We start from the raw sequence: 21046 nt of genomic DNA, 5'->3' as shown, positions 1-21046 counted from the left end.
TAGTTGATAGGAGTGAGATCTAGTAGGTAGTTCATAAGAGTGAGATCTAGTTGGTAGTTGATAGGAGTGAGATCGAGTTTGATGTTGATATGAGTGATATCCAGTTGGCAGTTGACAGGAGTGAGATCTAATTGGGATTTGATAGGAGCAAGATCTAGTTTGCAGTTGACAGGAATGAGATCTGGTTGGCAGATGATAGGAGTAAGATCTAATTGGTAGTTGATAAAAGTGAGATCTAATTGGTAGCCTATTGGAGTAAGATCTAGTTGGTAGTTGATAGGAGTGAGATCCAGTTGGTAGTTGATAGAAAGAAGTGAACAAAGACATTGAGAAACAGCGGCACATGCCCCGGTGTATCTGAGGTCCAACCACTAGTTACTGTATAAATGAGAGAAGGGTAAAAGTTAAAAGACAAAGAGTTAAGTGTCAGCTTTGGTTCATAAACTGAAAAGATAGAAATGGGTGCAGAGCTGAGAAAATCAAACTTCCCGATTCAGATCTAATATTGGCAGCGGCGCAGGTGCTGCTAAACCCCTCATCTTCCCAAGGCCAAAAAATTGTCTAGTGTGGTGGATAAGACAAGATAAGGCGACCATACTGTACCTTAGGGATGTGATATCCTCTGAAGGTGGTGTCCTTGCTGACAGAGTGGGGAAGTCCTGTGGGGACGATGTCAGCAAACCTCTGGATCTCGTGGATTACGGCTTCTGTATACGGCATTTTACTCTTGTCTTCTATTGACGGACAGCGATCTTTGCCTATTACATTATCAATCTCTTTATGGATCTTTTCTGAAATTTACAAAATAGAACAAAGATCATATTTGTTTAGCCTAGTGTCATTTTTTAACCAAAAACCACTTCTGGTGAAAATGTTGCCACCTCGGGACCAAAAAGACAGAAGTAATACATCTTCAAAGAAGGTGATAAAAGGTGGAAGAAGGTTCCATGGGCTCTGATTCCGGGACCACGGAATAATTTAATCTGTGCAAAACCTTTTACTCAAATCTAAAAGGCAGATAGAAGGATTCCAATAGAATTCATGAGAAAAAGAATTGATAAATTGCTCCATTACTTGCTGTAATTTAGAGATATTTATAATAACTACAGTATATTCTCTATACTCAGAAAAAAAGGAACCAATGACATTAAAAAAAGTTGCAACAAGGACAAGGCTACCAATCTATCGTGTCCTACTGTTAGGATCGATGTAGCAGGACTTTGTACCAACACACACTGTTACTCCTGTGCTTAATGCAGCTAAAGACCTCCATAGGCAGCATAGTAAAGAAGACATTTTTCATATTGAACTAGAATCATGATACAATAGTGACTGAAGAGCGGAATAAAACATTTAATTTTTTTTATTTTGCCTCTCCGACGCAAAGTTAATAAAATATCAACGTTTTTGGCACCTAATGAGTTAACTTTTGGTAAGTCTAGGTGGGTGTTAACAGTGAACTTTCACTGGGGGCATGTACTCCCTATTTGAGTTGTTACTGACTACATCTACTTGGACTTAACAAAACTTAACTCATTAGTTGCCAAATACTTTGATCGCTTATATCTCTGCAGTGGAAAGACAAAAAATAGAAAAAAAAAAAATTAAAACGTTTTATTCTGGTTTGCAGCCGCTATTACATTGTGTGTCCGGATCAACACATAAAGTTTTTGAAAGGTTAAATAATATAAACAGGCATTAAAATGATCACCTTGTACTTCAGGATATTTCATTAGTATAAGAAAACCGTATCGCAGCGTCAAACTAGTCGTCTCTGTTCCAGCAAGGAATAAGTCTAATATCGTCGCCTGTAGATTCTCATCATTAAATTCTGTGTCTTGGCTCTTTTTTTCCTAAAAAAAAATAATAATTTTTTTTAAAATATAAAAAATAGTGAAAAAAGCATAAATAGGAGTCAAAGCAAAGTGCAACAAACTGGAAGGTTTGATGTCAGCCTCTTATCTTAGTGATTACGAACTTTCTCTACATACAAGGCGCGACCCTCGGAGGGCTGATAATATCTCACCTCCTCCATCTTGATGAGGAAGCAGTCTATGAAGTCCCGGGGGCAGGTCTCGTCCAGGGAGGCTCGATGTCTCTTTATCATCTCACTGATAAATTGTTTCAGACTGTCTATACAGCTGAAGATCTTCTGATGAGGACCAGGAATGTGCGGCATCACAGTGGGCAACATGTTAAAGAGCTAATTTAGGAAAGAAGAAATACAAAAACATCATTACTATTACTTGGTTGGTTCTGTGTCATATTTATATTCTTTATTCATCTTCATAAATTGTTTTTTTTTTGCATTGCTTCAGTACATGTAAACTGTGATTGGTTGCAGCAGTCAGGTAACTGGAAAGACGCATCATAAGAGAAACAACCACCTTCCAGCCTATTGTAGGCTTCAGTGGTCCTGTGACAGACGGATGGTGACAATATCACTTCCATTACAGACCACTGATGCGGCCTTTGCTATATACACAGGGGTGACAGCCGGTGAGTTGGCCAGATATTGTTATTTTCATCCCACCCATATTTAATTTAAATTATATTTTTGCTATGTAATCTGAGAGCAGCATAACATAGGGGCAGAAACACTGATTCCAGTTTACTTGGTTCAGTAGCTGTGATAGAATCCCTGTTTTCTCTGCTGCAGATCTGCAGTTCTCTAAATGCTGAGCCCTGTATAACCCCGCCCACAACACTAATTGGCTGTTTTCTGTGTAAATCGTGCATAGGCAGAAAGCTGCCTATTAGTGTTGGGGGCGTGGTTGGACCAGGAGGCACCAGACACCTAGTCCTGTATTGATAATCTCCTGCTGATAAAACACTGAAATAGAAAAACACAGCTTAGTAAGTGACAAACTGCTGAAATCAGGGTCTCAGCCCCATATTATGTTGCTCTCAAAAACGTGCTGACAGATCTCCTTTTGTAGTCAGACCTTTCTGTCTCCATGGCTATAGACTACAAATAAACCCTGTGTTGTCAGATCCTGCTGTCTGTTATACTTTTTTCCATCTGTCCCCTAGTTCTTACTAACTTGCCAGGAATTGGGGGGACTGTTACCTCTGCACTCCCTGCACACATTGTGTAATATTTACCTGCCCCCAGCGACTGGTAATCAGCTGGAAAATATCATTAATAAACGACAAATTGGTCACAAATTTTTGATCTTCATAGTCGAATCTTTCACCAAACACGACGGAGCAAATAACATTGGAAACAGCTTGTCGCATCACATATAAAGGGTTAATAGGAGCGTCTGCAAGTGAATATAAAGAGTCATTGCTTTAACTTTACAATCTACTAGAGAAATTGGCAAAATATGTCTGGTGAATACAAAGGAACAAGGTGGCATTCGTTACGTGTGGAGGAAAGGCGATTCTGGCAGATAAAGAGGCAAGGGTTCTTTACGGTTCGGGCAGTTATGTCCTACTGAAAGAGGTAGTAATGGCAGACACTAAAGCAGCATTTATAAAGGCAGTCGAGGCTGTAAGTGCAGGGATTTCTGCATGTAGCCATTGATCTATCGCGTATAGGGTCAGAGATACCATCGTCTGCATTTTGAAAAGAAGGATCAGATATGCTGAATATGAACATGACCGATCCATTATGTGATGGCCATCAGATACAGTTGTGGCCAAAAGTATTGACACCCCTGCAATTCTGTCAGATAATACTCAGTTTCTTCCTGAAAATGATTGCAAACACAAATTATTTGTTATTATTATCTTCATTTAATTTATCTTAAATGAAAAAACACAAAAAGAATTGTCCTAAAGCCAAATTGGATATAATTCCACACCAAACATAAAAAAGAGGGTGGACAAAAGTATTGGCACTGTTCGAAAAATCATGTGATGCTTCTCTAATTTGTGTAATTAACAGCACCTGTAACTTAAAAACATATGCACAAAGGCGCTGGTTCCTATGTGATAAGGCCTGCAGCTGCAAATATAGACAACAACCACCCAATTTGTCCAACAGTAAAAGTCAATTAATAAAAATAGGTAATTTGCGCTAGCAGGATAAATACTGAACAAACAATGTATAAACTCACACAGTGTATAGACACATACAAGACACTTCTCCCCTTCTCACACCAGGGGTAATACCGTTCAGACGTTGCAAAGAAATGTCCACAGTGGAACTGGTTCACAAAATGTATATAACGATACCTTCGTTCGGATGAATTAGGAACTAATGGAAGACTCCTTCCTCAAGCAGGGTCCCAATGCAGAGGTGACGCTGCAAGCAGTAGTGATGCTGACGGTGGTAAGCTTTAGAACGTTAAAGCTCAGTTGGAGAATGCAGGTATTGGACGCTGCTCCGGCCGGTAGCAAGCGTCCTTCTAATCGCGTGACCGCCGCCGACACCCAGCGAGTATAACCGCGCGAATAGAATTCAAAAGCCGGCAAGGTAGCAAAACGTGCAGGACCTTGCGTGACGTCACGGTCACGCGGAGCACCACGTGACTGGCTAGTGAGCGCAAAAAAGACCAAAAAACTGTCTTACGCGTTTCGGAATCACCGGATTCCTTCCTCAGAGATGGTCTATAGGAATCAAATAAGTGCTTATATACCCACAATCTCCAGCCTCCATATTCATTGGTTAAAGGCAAACAATTCAATCTCGCTGTTCAAGCCATTAGGAACAAGTGTATTCATTTCAAAAATCAGTCTGCTTTCTTCTCTTGACATTTGTTGGATAAAGTTCCCCTTTCGCCAGCTCTTTTTAACCACTCTAATGCCCGTAACTTTAACATTTTTAATAGAGCCTCCATGCTGATTAGCAAAATGGTGTGAAAGTGGGTGACCCATAAATCTGTTTCCAATATTGCGCAGATGTTCTGCTAACCGGACATGCAGTGGGCGTTTTGTGCGTCCTATGTACAGTTTCCCACAGGGGCATGTAATACCATATATAACCCCTGTGGTGTCACAGGTTATAAAATCTTTAATTTTTACCTCCGCAAATTTATTAGTAATCACTCCTTGTTTTTTAGAGGTCAGTTTTTTGCAGGGGCCACACTTTCTGCACGGAAAAAAACCCCCTGGTAATTTCTCCAGATTTGGTGTAGTGCTACTTGAAGGTTTGGAAATAGAGGGGGCTATAAGATTGCCCAAATTTTGCGCCTTCCTGAAAATGAACCTAGGGTATATTGGTAAAGATTCCCCTATAACCTTATCATTTCTCAGAATATTCCAATGTCTCCTGACAATTTTTTTAAAAATTAAACTGTTAGAATTATATTGTGTAATTATAGGGGTATCTTCCATAAAAGCATTACCATTTTTTCTCTTCCGTTGTTCCAGTAGTTGGTCCCTTGGAATTTTTTCCACTAGTTTTTTTGTTTTTACTAAAGATATTGGATCATAACCCTTATTGGAGAACTTCTCCATCATTGCCTCTGCCTCTCTATCAAAATCCTCCCTTTTCGAACAATTGCGATAAGCTCTGATTAGTTGACTTTTTGGAACATTTAGTAGCCAGCTAGGTAAATGGCAGCTATCAAGTGAAATAAAATTATTAGAATCTGTAGGCTTATGGTATAATCGTGAGCCAATGACATTGTTTTCTACAAAAATTTTTACATCTAAAAAATTAACTTCTTTTAAACTCGTGGTCATAGAAAATTTTAAAAAATAAGAATTTTTATTTAGTGAATTAAAAAATTGTTCCAATAGCAAGGGACCACCAGACCATATAAAAACAATATCATCAATGAATCGGTGCCATAGCACGAGGTTCGCTAATAGTCTGCCGTCGGGATAGATGGTTTCCTGTTCCCATCTTCCAACGTACAGGTTTGCATAACTGGGAGCGAACCTCGTGCCCATGGCTGTACCCCACTGCTGGGAGTAGTAGTTCATCCCATATCGAAAAAAATTATGGGTTAAAATAAAATTTATACACTCAAGGAGATATTCAATTTGATCAGGCGGCAGTGAACCGTCCCTCCTCAGGAAGTGTTCCACTGCTTCGCATCCCTTTTTATGCTGTAACTTACCTGTGGCACCTAACAGGTGTTGGCAATAACTAAATCACACTTGCAGCCAGGTGACATGGATTAAAGTTGACTCAACCTCTGTCCTGTGTCCTTGTGTGTACCACATTGAGCATGGAGAAAAGAAAGAAGACCAAAGAACTGTCTAAGGACTTGAGAAACCAAATTGTGAGGAAGCATGAGCAATCTCAAGGCTACAAGTCCATCTCCAAAGACCTGAATGTTCCTGTGTCTACCGTGCGCAGTGTCATCAAGAAGTTTAAAGCCCATGGCACTGTGGCTAATCTCCCTAGATGTGGACGGAAAAGAAAAATTGACAAGAGATTTCAACGCAAGATTGTGCGGATGTTGGCTAAAGAACCTCGACTAACATCCAAACAAGTTCAAGCTGCCCTGCAGTCCGAGGGTACAACAGTGTCAACCCGTACTATCCGTTGGCGTCTGAATGAAAAGGGAATGTATGGTAGGAGACCCAGGAAGACCCCACTTCTTACCCCGAGACATAAAAAAGCCAGGCTGGAGTTTGTTCTCTGGTCAGATGAGACAAAAGTAGAGCTTTTTGGGCAAAGGCATCAACATAGAGTTTACAGGAGAAAAAAAGAGGCATTCAAAGAAAAAAACACGGTCCCTACAGTCAAACATGGCGGAGGTTCCCTGATGTTTTGGGGTTGCTTTTCTGCCTCTGGCACTGGACTGCTTGACTGTGTGCATGGCATTATGAAGTCTGAAGACTACCAGCAAATTTTGCAGCATAATGTAGGGCCCAGTGTGAGAAAGCTGGGTCTCCCTCAGAGGTCATGGGTCTTCCAGCAGGACAATGACCCAAAACACACTTCAAAAAGCACTAGAAAATGGTTTGAGAGAAAGCACTGGAGACTTCTATGGTGGCCAGCAATGAGTCCAGACCTGAATCCCATAGAACACCTGTGGAGAGATCTAAAAATGGCAGTTTTGAGAAGGCACCCTTCAAATATCAGGGACCTGGAGCAGTTTGCCAAAGAAGAATGGTCTAAAATTCCAGCAGAGCATTGTAAGAAACTCATTGGTGGTTACCTAAAGCGGTTGGTCGCAGTTATTTTGGCTAAAGGTTGTGCAACCAAGTATTAGGCTGAGGGTGCCAATACTTTTGTCTGGCCCATTTTTGGAGTTTTGTGTGAAATGATCAATGTTTTGCTTTTTGCTTCATTCTCTTTTGTGTTTTTTTCATTTAAGACAAATTAAATGAAGATAATAATACCAAAGAATTTGTGTTTGCAATCATTTTCAGGAAGAAACTGAGTATTATCTGACAGAATTGCAGGGGTGTCAATACTTTTGGCCACAACTGTATGTATCACCGACCTGAGAACATATTTTTTTACATTGCGCCAACCTTTCTCCTTCATGAATTTCTCGGTGAGACATCGCGCTTCTTCTTGGATTCTTTCTTCGATGCTTCTTTTTCCCATCCCAAAATTTCTCATAGTTGTCAATGAAAATCGACGAAGGATCTTCCATCTTTCTCCATTGCTGGCAATGACCCCTGTAAGTTCAAGCAAAGGGTTAAAAGGGGTTGTCTAGGTTTAGAAAAATATGGGGATTGTTTTCCAAAGATGGCACTTCTACATGCGGAACTGAACGCGGAGGAAAGTGGCTGTACTGATAAATATACTAAAAGCTTCTATCTCAAGTTTTGTATTTTTTTAGTTTTATCTAATAAAGTCTTTGCTTTCTATAGAGCAAGAAAGGTAATGAACTAATGATTTATACAGTTAGTTCTGAAATTTCAGATTTTCAAAAATATACAGTAATTTGTGTCCGATACCGTCACAGAGCGTCTCAGGTGAGCGTGACGAGGAGGAAGCTATCTAAATATTGGCCCCGCATCGTCCAGCTATAGCCTGTATATTACCAGAGCTGTGCGGTCCGGATGTAATGTGGTGTTTGCAGGTACGCAGGATGTAGTTGCGGTTTGCAATATGTGGGACGCACTGTGCAGAGACTGCGGTCCCGCATTAATGGTCATAGAAATAGAGAAAAAATAGCTTTTTAAAACATAGTCTCTCAAGGCATCTACTAATCAAACATAACAAAATTTTTAACATAAAAGTAACTCCGGTGGAGCAGATACCCTCTGGTGTTGCAAATAGGAATGCTCTTTTAAACCGGAAAGAAACGTTTTGGATATATCGTCTGGGAACATTACAGTATATCCAAATGGATTGAATGATATCATAGAGAGAGTTTGAACGTGGCCTTTTTTTCTTTTTTTTTTCTTTCTGGGTTTTTTTTCCTTTTGGGTTTTTTTTTTTTCCTTCTTGCATCTATGTTGTCAAGGTTGGATCAATCAGTGGGTGTGTTCCTGAACTTGGTCCACACCCTAAATCAAGTTTCTGAGACTGGGATAAAAGGTTGCTACTATATATAACTGTAACTGAATTTCATACTATTAGGATTTGTACTGTGTTTTTATGATACCTGATGAAGGATATACACTGTATCTGAAACGCGTTGTATCTCTTTTTTAACCTATGAAATAAAAAATGTGAAATATCATCTTTGGATGTGAGTCCTGGGAAGCGCTGCCATTTATGGGCTGGATGTGCCTTTCTTGGTCTACTCATCCTGTGTGAGCCTGAACCTGGCTCTTTCACTTGGATCCACCCAAGGCAAGCTGCAAGCCCGGTCTACTGAGAAGTATCCCAAAAGGAAGGATTCTTGATGATACACAATCTAAAGCTATATTAGTCTTCTATCAGGTGAGTGCATAAAATTGTGCACCCTTTAAAGACTACAATATTGTGTTTACGCACTTAGGGCGCCGCGATTTGTCTCTTCTCTCCCAAACAGGGTTTTTTTTTGCACGGCAAACTTGGTGAAATGGTCCACCATAACGAGACAATGTTCATACCCCTGAGAGGCAGGGCCTATTGTTAGATAGTCCACCATAAGAAGCTCCAGAGGGGCTGATGTTACAATAGTTTGCACCTGGGCTCATTGCGCGGGGGGTTTAGCGAGCTCACACGGGCGGCAGGTTCGACAAACTTCTTCTACAGCAGCGTGCAAGCGTGGGTGGTACACTATCTGCTGCAGCCATTGTAAAGTCTTCCGAGCACCAAAATGAGCCCCCTTTTCATGGGCTTTCCGGGTCAGTTGGTTGAGATAGGCTCCGGGCACGATTACCTGCCATATCGCAGCTGATGTGGTTCGTGACATGGCTTTTCAATATAAAAGTCACTTTTTGATGGCTAGTTTTTCCCACTGGTGCAACATCAGCAACATATCTTGGGTCAAAGTATGTCTTTGTGAGCCCGTGGGCAATTTACCGGTGGCCACCCATCGGCGCAGGAGTCCAATTTCTGTATCTTCTTGTTGCTGCTGGATCCAGTTGTCACGGTGCTGTTCCAGCATTCCTCCTAGGAGTCTCGGATGAGGCGCTTCTTGCGTGTGGACTGTAAGCGAGGCGGTGGTGAGGGCGAACGGCATCTCATCTGCCTCTAATTCGTCGTCTCGACTTCTCCCTGGGGTGGTGTGTCGGATTCGGGAGAGCGCGTCGGCGTGCACGTTTTCAGCTCCCCGTTTGTAGATGATCTTATACTTGAATTTGGCCATCCGAGCCACCCACTGCTGCTCGAGGGCCCCCAGTTTGGCATTCTCCAAATGGGCTAACGGGTTGTTATCGGTCCGCACTACTACCTCGGAGCCCGCCAGGTACTCTGCAAACCATTCCGTCATTGCCCACACTACCGCGAGGAGCTCGAGCTTAAAGGAGCTGTTATTGTCCGGCTTGCGTTCTGAGTCGTGGAGCGACCGGCTACCATAGGCGATCACTTTCTCCCGGCCGTCCTGCACCTGTGACAACACAGCTCCTCGTCCCTGAGGGCTCCCGTCGGTATGCAGGATGAACGGTTGCGAGAAATCCGAATATGCCAATACCGGGGCTTCCGAGAGAGCAGCCTTGAGATCTTGAAACGCATCCTCTTGCGGTTGCTGCCACTGGATCTTCCGTCCATTCACCCCGGCGGGAGCCCCCTTCAGCAGGTCTTGCAGGGCTCGAGCTCGGCATGCAAAATTCTTCACGAACCGACGGTAATAGCTGGCCAGCCCCAAGAAGGCCCCACGTCCTTCACTGTCTCGGGGGTAGGCCACCCCTGGATCACAGCGACCTTTTCCAGGGATGGTCGGATGCCCTCTGCCGAGACGGTATGCCCCAGGTACTCAATTTGGGTGCAGAACAGGTGGCATTTCTGGGGCTTTACCTTTAACCCGTACTTCTGCAGCCGGCCGAGCACCTGCCCCAACCGCTTCAGGTGGTCCTCGAACATGGCGGAGTAGATGATACTATCCTCCAGGTATATCAATGTGGCTTCAAAGTTGAGGTCTCCTAGACAGAGGTGTATCTAGGCTTTCTGGCACCCGGGGCAAGAATTTGGTTCGGCGCCCCCCCCTCATGCGATTTCCACACTTAGCCATGCTCTCGCTAATGCTTTCAATGTTCAGTGAAAAACTGAAAAAAGCAGGAAGAGAAGCTCGTTGTCACAGGACCATAAGTATTAAAATCACACATGAGTGAAGTGTCCATGTGATGACTACTGGAACTGCAGAGCTGAATCCTGACATTGCAGCTTCTGAATTCTCACAATTAACGCACTGCACACTTTTAAGATTCTCCCGTACCGGTGGTAAGAGTACACGGTCATGTCAGCACAAGCATGTGATTTGTATACTTCTGGCCACATTCCGACTAGACGTGCCCGGCCTCGCTCTGTTCATTTTCATTGAGTGAGGCCACACATGTCTAGTCAGCATGTGACCGCATGTATGCAAACTACCGGCACAAGAGGATCCTGACAGCGTGCAGTGAGCACTGTTAGAATTCAGAAGTCTGCAGTCACATAGCATGTCTGCATACTCAGCATAAACCTGGACAACCCCTTTAATGTTCCTAACATAAATAAAAGCATGAGAATAAGTCAGTATCACAAATAACATTTACATCCAGGTACCTCATAGATGATGTCGTCTCTGGAGTCGTTCTCCTTCTTTACTTCTTCTTGTCCAGACCCCATGATGAGTTTTCTCATCCACATTTCATCTCTGCAGACTTCCATCTTCTCCCTTCTTCTGCACCAACTCTCCACGCGATGCCCTTAAAGATAGAAGTGTAATTATAATGCTCCTAAATAAAAATATCTGCAATATACTGTCGCCTCACACTATTCCCCTCGCTCCTCATACTGTCTCCTCTAACATCCCACCTGTTCACCATACTGTCTCCTCATATATTTACCCCCTCACTCTCTATACTGTCTGCTCACACATACCCCTGACTCCGCATACTGTGTGTGCACACATCCCATCACCCTCACTCCCCATACTGTGTCCACATACATTTTTCCCATCGCTACTCATACTGTGTCCACATACATTTACCCGTTTGCTCCCCATACTGTCTGCACCCATCCCCCATACTGTATCCTCACACATGCCCTCATACATACTCTTCATTTTGTGTCCTCAAATCTCCCCACACACATTAAATCCCCCCATCCCCACTGGAAATACCACCACACATTAAATCCTCCCATCCCCACTCCATATCCCCCCATCCCCATGCCAAATCCCCCACACACATTAAGTACCCCTCATCCCCACTCCAAATCCCCCCAGACATGAAATCCTCCCAATCCCCACTCCAAATCTTCCCACACATTAAATAACCCCCCATCCCCACTCCAAATCCCTCAAACACATTATATATCCCCCCCACTCCAAATCTCCCCACACATTATGTACCACCCCACTCCAAATCCCGCCCTCCCATCTTCAGTGGTTTCTTTAGCTCCTCAGTGGAGCACACTTAGGGCTCGCTCTCTGACCCGGCTGTCAGAGCTTCAATTGTACTGGCTTCCGTACAGACGCCAGTACAATTGATCCCTGGGAGCCGGCACTCTGTAGGTTCTCTGCGCCTGCTGTCAGCTTGACAATCGACACAAAGAACGGCCGACTCCCAGGCTGCGGGGCTGCAGAAAGCAGCCACCAGGGGAGACACTGCAGACCACCGCATTAGGTGGCCCGAATGTGCCTCTCTGCCGGTTGCCCCCCCCTAGAAATGCCTCTGGCCCCCATAATGTCCTCAGATTTCTGCCCACATATGTTCCTCATATTTCTCGCCCCCCCATATGTTCCTCATATTTCTCCCCCCTCGCCCCCCCATATGTTCCTCATAGTTCTCCCTCCTTGCTCTCCTATATGTTCCTCATATTTCTCCCCCCTCGCTTCCAATATGTTCCTCATATTTCTCCCCCTCGCCCCCAATATGTTCCTCATATTTCTCCCCCCTCGCCCCCAATATGTTCCTCATATTTCTTCCCCCTCGCCCCCCATAGGTTCCTCATATTTCTCCCCCCTCGCCCCTTCATATGTTCCTCATATTTCTCCCCCCTCGTCCCCATATTTTCCTCATAGTTCTCCCTCCTTGCTCTCCTATATGTTCCTCATATTTCTCCCCCTTCGCTTCCACTATGTTCCTCATATTTTTTCCCCCTCGCCCCCAAAATGTTCCTCATATTTCTTCCCCCTCGCCCCCAATATGTTTCTCATAGTTCTCCCCCCTTATGTTCCTCATAGTTCTCCCTCCTTGCTCCCCCATATGTTCCTCATATTTCTCCCCTCTCGCCCCCAATATGTTCCTCATATTTCTTCCCCCGCGCCCCCAATATGTTTCTCATAGTTCTCCCCCCTTGCCCCCATATGTTCCTCATAGTTCTCCCTCCTTGCTCCCCCATATGTTCCTCATATTTCTCCCCTCTCACCCCCAATATGTTCCTCATATTTCTTCCCCCTCGCACCCAATATGTTTCTCATAGTTCTCCCCCTTGCCCCCATATGTTCCTCATAGTTCTCCCTCCTTGCTCCCCCATATGTTCCTCATAGTTCTCCCTCCTTGCTCCCCCATATGTTCCTCATATTTCTCCCCCCTCGCCCCCCATATGTTCCTCATATTTCTCCCCCCTCGCCCCCCATATGTTCCTCATATTTCTCCCCCCTCGCCCCCCATATGTTCCTCATATTTCTTCAGCTCCATTGCCCCGTATGGAGCTGGAGCACTTACCACCAACCACAACGCTGCCTCAGCCTCACTGCCTGCCCTGTGTCTTCGCCTCTGAAGAGCCGGCGAGTGATGTCAGCAGCGTGATCATGTGACCTGATCACGCTGCTGGTGCTTCACTGATGCGGAAGTGCCGGCGGTGTCAGGGCTTGGAGAGCAACAAGTGAGTGTACTAGCGTCTGAAGACGCTAGTACAATCCTTGGGAACCGAAGCGCAGCACTTTCTCTGAACCGGCTGTCAGTTTGACAGCCGGCTTAGAGAACGGGAGAATCTAAGTGTGGGGGGTGGAAGAATGCCGCTGACGGGGAGCCTCCTTCTGGACCGCTGCATCAGACGGCCCGATGGCGCCCCTCTGTGGGCTGCGCCCGGGGCAAATGCCCCGGCTGCCCCCCCTGTATACGCTCCTGCTCCTAGACACCACTCCATCAACCGCTGGAAAGTTCCTGGGGCGTTGACCAGCCCAAACGGCATCCAATTGAACTAGAACAGTCCCATGGGGAGGATGAATGCCGTCTTGGCCCTGTCTTCCTCCGACATCAGCACCTGCCAGTACCCACTGGCCAGGTCAAGGGTTGAAAAGTACGTCGCGTTCCCCAGGGCGGACAGAGACTCTTCTATGCGGGGCAGTGCATACGAATCCTTGATGGTGCAGGCGTTCAACTTCCGATAATCCACGCAAAACCGCAACGTGCCATCTTTTTTCTGAACCAAGACAATAGGGGCCGCCCAAGTGCTTTGGCTTTCTCGTATGACCCCCTTCCGGAGCATTTGGGCTAACACAGTTTTCACTTCCTGGTATAGCTGCGGTGGTATTTGCCGATATCGCTCCCGGATGGGGGCCGCTCCTGCCATGGGGATCCCATGGGTGATGGCCGTGGTACATCCGAAGTCGTTCTCGTGGCTGGCGAAGACACTGTAAAATTGTCCAAGAAGTGTCTCTACTTGGAGAAGCTGGGCTGGCGCTAGGCCGGAAAGTTCGGCCCGCATTCTCTCCAGGATGACTCGACCTTTTTCTTGGGCCGAGGATGCGGCAGCCTGTTGGGTTCGTACCGTCACTGCCCAGGGATCTTTGGGTTGCACCCTCAACTGGACCGCGGGGTCCGGCAGCATCTCCTCCTATGGCCTTACTAGTTTGGCTATTTCGGCCCAGGGCTTCAGGGCGATATCCTGATCTTCCAGGTTGACACAACATACCTAGACGGTCCGTTCCCGCACTATGGCCAGGGAGCGGGCCACCAGGATGCCAGGGTACAGGCGCTCTGAATAACATGGTTCCACCTGCACCTCCACGCTCTCCAGTGGTATTGGGGCACAGATCGGCAGAGCCACCACCATCTGCCCCAGGAAGCAAGAGCGGAGGGCCCACCGGTGCGATGACCTTGCCCAGCGCCTCACCCTCCTGACACTCCTGGAGCACTCGCGCCTCCCGCACCAACCGCTGGAAGACGTGCCCCTGGGCCGTGCGAGAACCCCACTGACTTAGGGTCTCCTGCGTGGTGTCATTGATGAGTAGATTGCCGAACTCCCGCAGTATGCTCATGCCCAAGATGATCGGGTGACAGTTGTTAGTCTCTCCTTGGGTTAGGACCACTCCCCGGTGGCCGAGGGATTTACTACACAATGTCATCTGAAGCCACACCACTCCGGTGACCGGTACCGGCAGTTGGTTTGCGGTCACTAGTCGTATCATGGGCCCCCATTGGGGCGTTACCGCTTCCAGAAAATGCTGCCGGAAGTACATTGCCGGCATGGTCGTTACCTGTGACCCTGTATCCACTAGGCACCGTACAGCACGACCCTCGACTTCGGCCCATACTATTGGACACTTAGCGACCAGTTCTTCGGGACTTTCACCACCCCTCGTTGTGGCTTCCGGCTCTGAGCGGCGTCCCCCATGCCCGGAGCCCTATAGTTTAATGTCCGCCGGGGTGGATATTTCCCACGCCGTGGACACTCCCGTACGAAGTGGCCCAGTTCTCCACACTCATAACACCGGGGCGGTGAGGCTCGGCCACCCCGAGTATTGCGAGGGCCCCAGGGCCCGGAATTGTAGCCAGGTCGGCCGGGCGTGGTCTCCGTTCTTTTCTTCACTTCAGTCAGCTCGCCCCGGTTACTTTTCAGTTGTCTCATTTCCTCGATCCATCGAGGTTCTTTGACACCGCTTACGGAAGACTCCAGGCTCTGGGCCTTCCCCACAGGAGCCGTCATCCCCTGCTCTTGCTCTTGCACCCGGGCCTGACTCCCCACTTCGGAGAAGGTTAAACGTGGGTTCACTCGGACCTGTTCCCGCAATGCCTGCTTGATTAGCGGGTCCCGGAGTCCAGTCACTAACAGGTCACGTAGGGTAATGTCGATGGGCCCTACCCCTATTCCATCCTTCCTTTCTATGGTGGTGTGTAGCTCCTGGAGGGCGTTCATATACTGGGTGATGGTCTCCCCCTCCCCTGCATCCGACTGAACAACCGGGTTCTCAATTCCCCCAAGTCTGTTGGATCCTCGTGGGTCTCTTCCAGGATCTGTAAGACCCTGGCGAAGGTGTTGCGACGCCCCGGGGGTCTCAACATAACCGACTTCCGGGCTTCCCCATCTAGCAACATAAGGGCCACCTCAGCCTCTAAATTGGGGGTCATGGGGTGCATACGGAAGAGGCCCCGCATACACTCGGTCCTGCTCCACAACAGGGTATCGGAGCCAGAAAACCGGGGCAAGTTCCTTAGCATAGCCCCCAGGGAGATGCTGGAGCGGGGACCCCCATCATCAGCAGCGCCCGCAACCCCACTCTGATCAGGTGCACCGCCGTCTGTGCTCGGAGACTGCATCCTGCTGACTACGCCAAATGTGGTGTTTGCCGGTATGCAGGATGCAGTGACAAGTCGCGAGACAATTAGGTGCTTTCTATAATAACGCTTTATAAGACTAGAGGGAACTTTCCTCAGTCCCGGCCTGATCACCAAAGGGGTAACACGGGTTGCCCTCGCAGGGGTTCTATACAAGCACACACAAACGGTAGAACACGACTACCGGCAACAGCTGGTCACTATAGGGCCGCGGTATGGCCGACTACGGGTCCTTAATTATAAAGTCAACTTAGCCGTCCAGACGTCCCTTTCGGGTTGGTAGTCTTTCGGCGTAGTAGTTGCTGGGCCCAGTTGCTGAGGCGATGACGAAGTCTTCGCGCACTCCGGCGCGCTGATTACACTGGAGCCCCACAGGCTCCGGCGGAGTCCTTGGATGGTTGGGCCGCAACCCCTGGCCTGGGGCAGGCGGCAGCGAAGTGTGGCGAATGACAGGCCACCTGTGCAGCTAACGGCTGTGACGGGGAGTCCGCGGTCAGCAGAGGCCCAGCCCCTGTTGCGGACCGGAGCGTGACAGTGGTGGCCGCCGGTAGTACTGTACTTGCTGCGGCCACTGGTGAGAACAGGGCGGCTGCAGGTGGTGGGGAGCAGGCCGCAGCCGTGGGCTGGAACGAGATGGCAGCGACCGTGAGTAGGCCGCAGCCACGGGCTGAAGGGAGGCGGTAGCGGCCGCAAGTCGAACTGGGGCCGCAATGGCCACAGGCTGGAGCGGGGCAGCAAGTCCCGGATAATCTCCTCGGTACCGTCCTTCTGGAGTCCTCGGTGAGCGTCCTCCCTGGCACTGGTGAGTCGCCCTCGCTTTCAGCCACTCCCACCGTCTCCAGCTGTCTCTGTGTCGGTCTGCTGACTCATCGTCCCGGGAATTCCCCGCCTCCTTTATACTGGTCCCTCCCCCAGCCCATCTGTCTGTCACAATGGTCCATCCCCAAATTCTGCCCCCCGGGGACAGTTTCCCCTGGAACACGGATGACGGCTCCCTTGGTTCCGGCCCGTACACTCGACGGGGGCCGTTCCTCCCACAGTAGCATCATACAGTAATCCACATTTATATGTTTTTATGCACTTGATATCTTTTTCTGGGTGAAGTTGGGCCCAAATGGTTCTGTAAACTGTTGCCTCTGTTCACACAGGATGCATTATAGATAGCACTGGGCAGCCCCCCTATATGGTGTTACTAAGAGGCTGTGAACCTGATGCTCTGCATTCCCTGTGTGAACACTGCCACATACGGATTATTTTTTTGCACTGGTGTGCCACACGGCCAATCCCTGATTGTAGGCTGGCTGTTTCATTTGGTGTTTTGCACCTGTGCAGTTGCCATTTTACTTGGGTCCACTGCACCCTGTTTAGTGCAGATGTATTGAGGCCTGTTCATACAGGTAAGCATCTCTGCCTGTTTTTGGTGTTTTCCTGAATATTGGACGATTTTTTCCTCTTTCTGTGGCTTTCATGTTAGAGTAGGACTGGCAAGTGTAAGGAACCTTGGCGCAGTTTGCCAGCTTATGTATTATGGCCAGAATATCAACCAATACCTTACACATATTTATAAGTAATCCACAGCGACATGATCCATCCATTATCAGTCTCTTCATCTATTACCAGGGAATTTATCATCAGAAAATGACCGATAAAATAAATCACGTTTTTGTGTGAAATACATACCGTAGTTTATTTATTTGTTTATTTATATTCATATCAAAATCTGCATAGAAAATGAAATCTTGCAATTTACATACTTGGCAGGCTTATACTTCTTGCTATTTATTAAAGAAAAAATTTCAACAGGTAACACTGGATCACCCCCAGGGCTAGTGGGGTTCTCCACCTTATTCAGTACAGGGTCGATCTCTTAAAGGGGAAGTGTCGTGGTGGCGGTGACCCGGTCCGTGGCCCTGGGTGTCCTGTGTGATGCAGCAAATATGGAATAACTCTCCACAGGCAGAGCTGTAGTCCCAGGGCAGTAGTAGTAGGTGTTGAGGTAGATAGTGTAGTGTTAGGCACAGAGATGTAACAGTGCTGAGTAGGCTGGCGCAGGAAGGAGGCAATGACACAGCTGAGTGCAGTTCCAATTCTTTTACTCACGTTTCTGGCATAGACAGGTGCCCGCTTCAGTGTGGCAGCCTCCAGGTCAGGGGCTTAGCCAACTCCCAGGCAGATGGAATACACCCTTCCAGCACTCCCTTTCTTGTGCCTTTTCTGAACGTCTCTTTTCTAGAGATAATCTGAATTACTTGTAGTTCTGAATTACACTCAAGTTCCTCCTTCTTGATGTTACTTATAATTCCACTCGCATGACAGGCAGCTGTAGCCTACTTCGGGGACTCCTACAATCATGTCCCGGCTCACACACGTTGCTGCTGTGTCTTCGAGTCTTAGGTGGGAATAAAGTGGTCACTTCTATTCCTCCAGTTTCTGCTGTAGGATCATTAGTATCACACACAGCCTCGGATACCGACGCCCGGCCTTGGCGCATTTATCTTAGAAAAGGGCTCTGCACTAGCCCTAGTCCCCAGTCTCTCTCCTCCCCATGTTCCGTTCTTTTCTATCTTCCTTCTGAACAACTGATCCTTCTTTCTTCCTCTTTCCTTGGAAAGCAGCTCCAGCTCACAGGAGGCTGCTGCATCTACGTCCTTTCCCTCCTTCCCCAGTGGGGAACCGTCTTTCTACCCCTCTATGGGGATTCTGACTGCAAAGAGGTCCTCTCTCTGCTTCCCCCTTCAGGGAACTGACCTAACTTCATGTCAGCTTTCCCCTTTAGTGTAATCTAAGCTCCAACCACCACCCTTCATGAACAAAAGCAGCTGCCATAAAGGGTGCTCTGCTGTTGTAAGGTGTCTGTGCTGGATGTAGGTGCTGGAGTCTGGTCAGGTGTTACCATCGTACCTGGGGAGTGGGATACTACACCTCAGGAGGAGGTGCAGTACCTCTGTGGTGACTGAACCCTCAGGGGCGCCACAACACCTCTATGTACAGCTTATAACAAAGGGTCTACCATTCACAGCAGATAACACCTCTATATACAGTAGATAACACAGGATCCATCATTTATAATAGGTGATGTCACAGTTCACCTCCTCCTCCCGTACAATGACTGATAACACCTCTATATACAATAGATGACACAGGATCCACCATTCACAATAGGTGATGTCACAGCTCACCTCCTTTTCATGTACAATGACTGAGAACACCTCTATATACAGGAGATAACATAGGATCCAACATTCACAATAGAGGATATCACAGATCACCTCCTCCTGAATAATGACTGATTACACCTCTATATACAGTAGATAACAAAGGATCCACCATTCACAATAAGTGATGTCACAGCTCACCTCCTCCTCCTGTGCAATGATGGATAACACCTATATATACAGTAGATAACACTGGATCCACCATACAAAGTAGATGATGTCATTCCTCACCTCCTCCTCCACCTGTACAATTACTGATAACAACTCTATATACAGTAGATAACACAGGATCCACCATTCACAAGAGGTAATATCACAGCTCACTTCTTGCTCCTCCTGTACAATGACTGATAACACCTCTATACACAGTAGATAACGCAGGATCCATCATTCATAATAGGTGATATTGCAGCTCACCTTCTCCTCCTGTACAATGACTAAAAACATCTCTATATACAGTATATAACACAGGATCCAGCATCCACAATAGGTGATATCACAGCTCACCTCTTCCTCCTATACAATGACTGATAACACCTCTATATACCGTAGATACATTGGATACACGATTCACTATAGGTGATGTCACAGCTCACCTCCTCCTGTACAATGACTGACATTTTCAGATTAAATATTCACTTTCCAACTTACCATAATTTTTAGAAAAAAACTCTCCTGCTCCAAAGTCTCCCCTATTACTAAACGCGTCGCTGCAGTCCACCAGCGCTTCCTTCACAGCATCGTACCCAGTCAGTACTATGGTCCGTTGATTTGCTAAGTAGATGGTATAGACGGGTCCATATGTCTTACTCAGCTAGAAAATAAAACAAAATGATGGATGTAACGCTTTGGCCATGTTCACAAGAGTGTATTATAAATCTACATCCTACCAGTGCGAGAAAGTTTTACCCAGACGCTGTTTTCTCTGCTGTAAATGTAGCAGTAAGTTGTGTATAACTCTGCACACATCACTAATTGGCCTGTATACACTGTACACATTGTCAGCAATCTGCCAATCAGTGGTGGGGGTGGGGTCACAGATTAGCCTGACTGCTGTGCACATGACACCTAGTCCTGCAGTGATAATCTCCTGCTGATAACTCTGATTATGTGGAAACTACTGCAAGCCACAGAGCAAGTAACACAGACTGTCATAAATTATAAGCTCTTACCTTGACTAATGACCGTGGTAGTTCTGAGGTGCTGATTTGATGGATATTTCCCAAGCCGGGCAGAGGTGTGGGTCCTGGGGGTAGGTCCTTCTTTTTGACCATACCCCACCATTTAATGAGATAAATAAGGAGAGTGACTCCAGTGGCCAGGAGAAGTGTGGATGCGATATTCAATGCCATCCCGAGTCCCCGTGAGTACAGCTTGGGCTTCCCTGTGTCCTGTGTGTTTATATAGGCTTAGGTCCTGGGCAACGTTCCAGCTCATCATTGCTGAGGACAGGCAGGGCGCGCAGTGCCGGGTGCAGAATTACAGCCAGGTTGTATAATAAGTTGGAAAAAGTATAATAATTACGCAGATTAATGTCAGATAATGGAGAGAGAACATTCAATGTCACATTTACACAAAACCTGTAATTTATTCAGCCAAAAAGCAAAAAAAATAAGCCAAACCCTTGTACATGGAGATTACGTCGGTGTAAAAATCTCCAGCACGTTGCCCCGGGTAAACAAGGGACGTGCTGCCAAGAACATGACCTGGCATGATAACAGAATGATGACACTAACGACTGTTATGTTCACGTTGTCGTTGTCCCTTTTAACCCCTAAATGCAATATCACATACATGTATGTGATTGTGTGTGTACGGGGCTCAGGAGCTGAGCTCCCTCCACACGTGGCAGGTAATGGCAAGAGATGAGCTCCAGTTGCGGAGCCCCTTTC

At 46.9% G+C, this 21046-nt stretch overlaps 1 protein-coding gene across 1 annotated transcript; it reads right to left on the bottom strand.

Annotated features, from left to right (window-relative positions):
- Positions 1–480: 480 nt before the first annotated feature.
- Positions 481–20688, bottom strand: LOC141051772 (cytochrome P450 2G1-like). Its single transcript, XM_073548795.1, has 7 exons — positions 20327–20688; positions 19806–19968; positions 7384–7533; positions 3106–3266; positions 2027–2203; positions 1712–1853; positions 481–791 (listed from the first exon to the last, which is right to left on the bottom strand). The coding sequence occupies exons 1-7, from the start codon at positions 20504–20506 to the stop codon at positions 562–564; spliced, it is 1203 nt and encodes a 400-aa protein (XP_073404896.1). The 5' UTR covers positions 20507–20688; the 3' UTR covers positions 481–561.
- Between the last annotated feature and the right edge of the window lie 358 nt (positions 20689–21046).

The sequence above is a fragment of the Dendrobates tinctorius genome, unplaced genomic scaffold (genome assembly GCF_039654945.1).
Source record: "Dendrobates tinctorius isolate UK_male_01 unplaced genomic scaffold, ASM3965494v1 ptg000158l, whole genome shotgun sequence".
NCBI classification, from domain to species: Eukaryota; Metazoa; Chordata; class Amphibia; order Anura; family Dendrobatidae; genus Dendrobates; species Dendrobates tinctorius.
The sequence above is the reverse complement of the archived record's forward strand: the minus strand, read 5'-3'. Positions and strand labels throughout refer to the sequence as shown.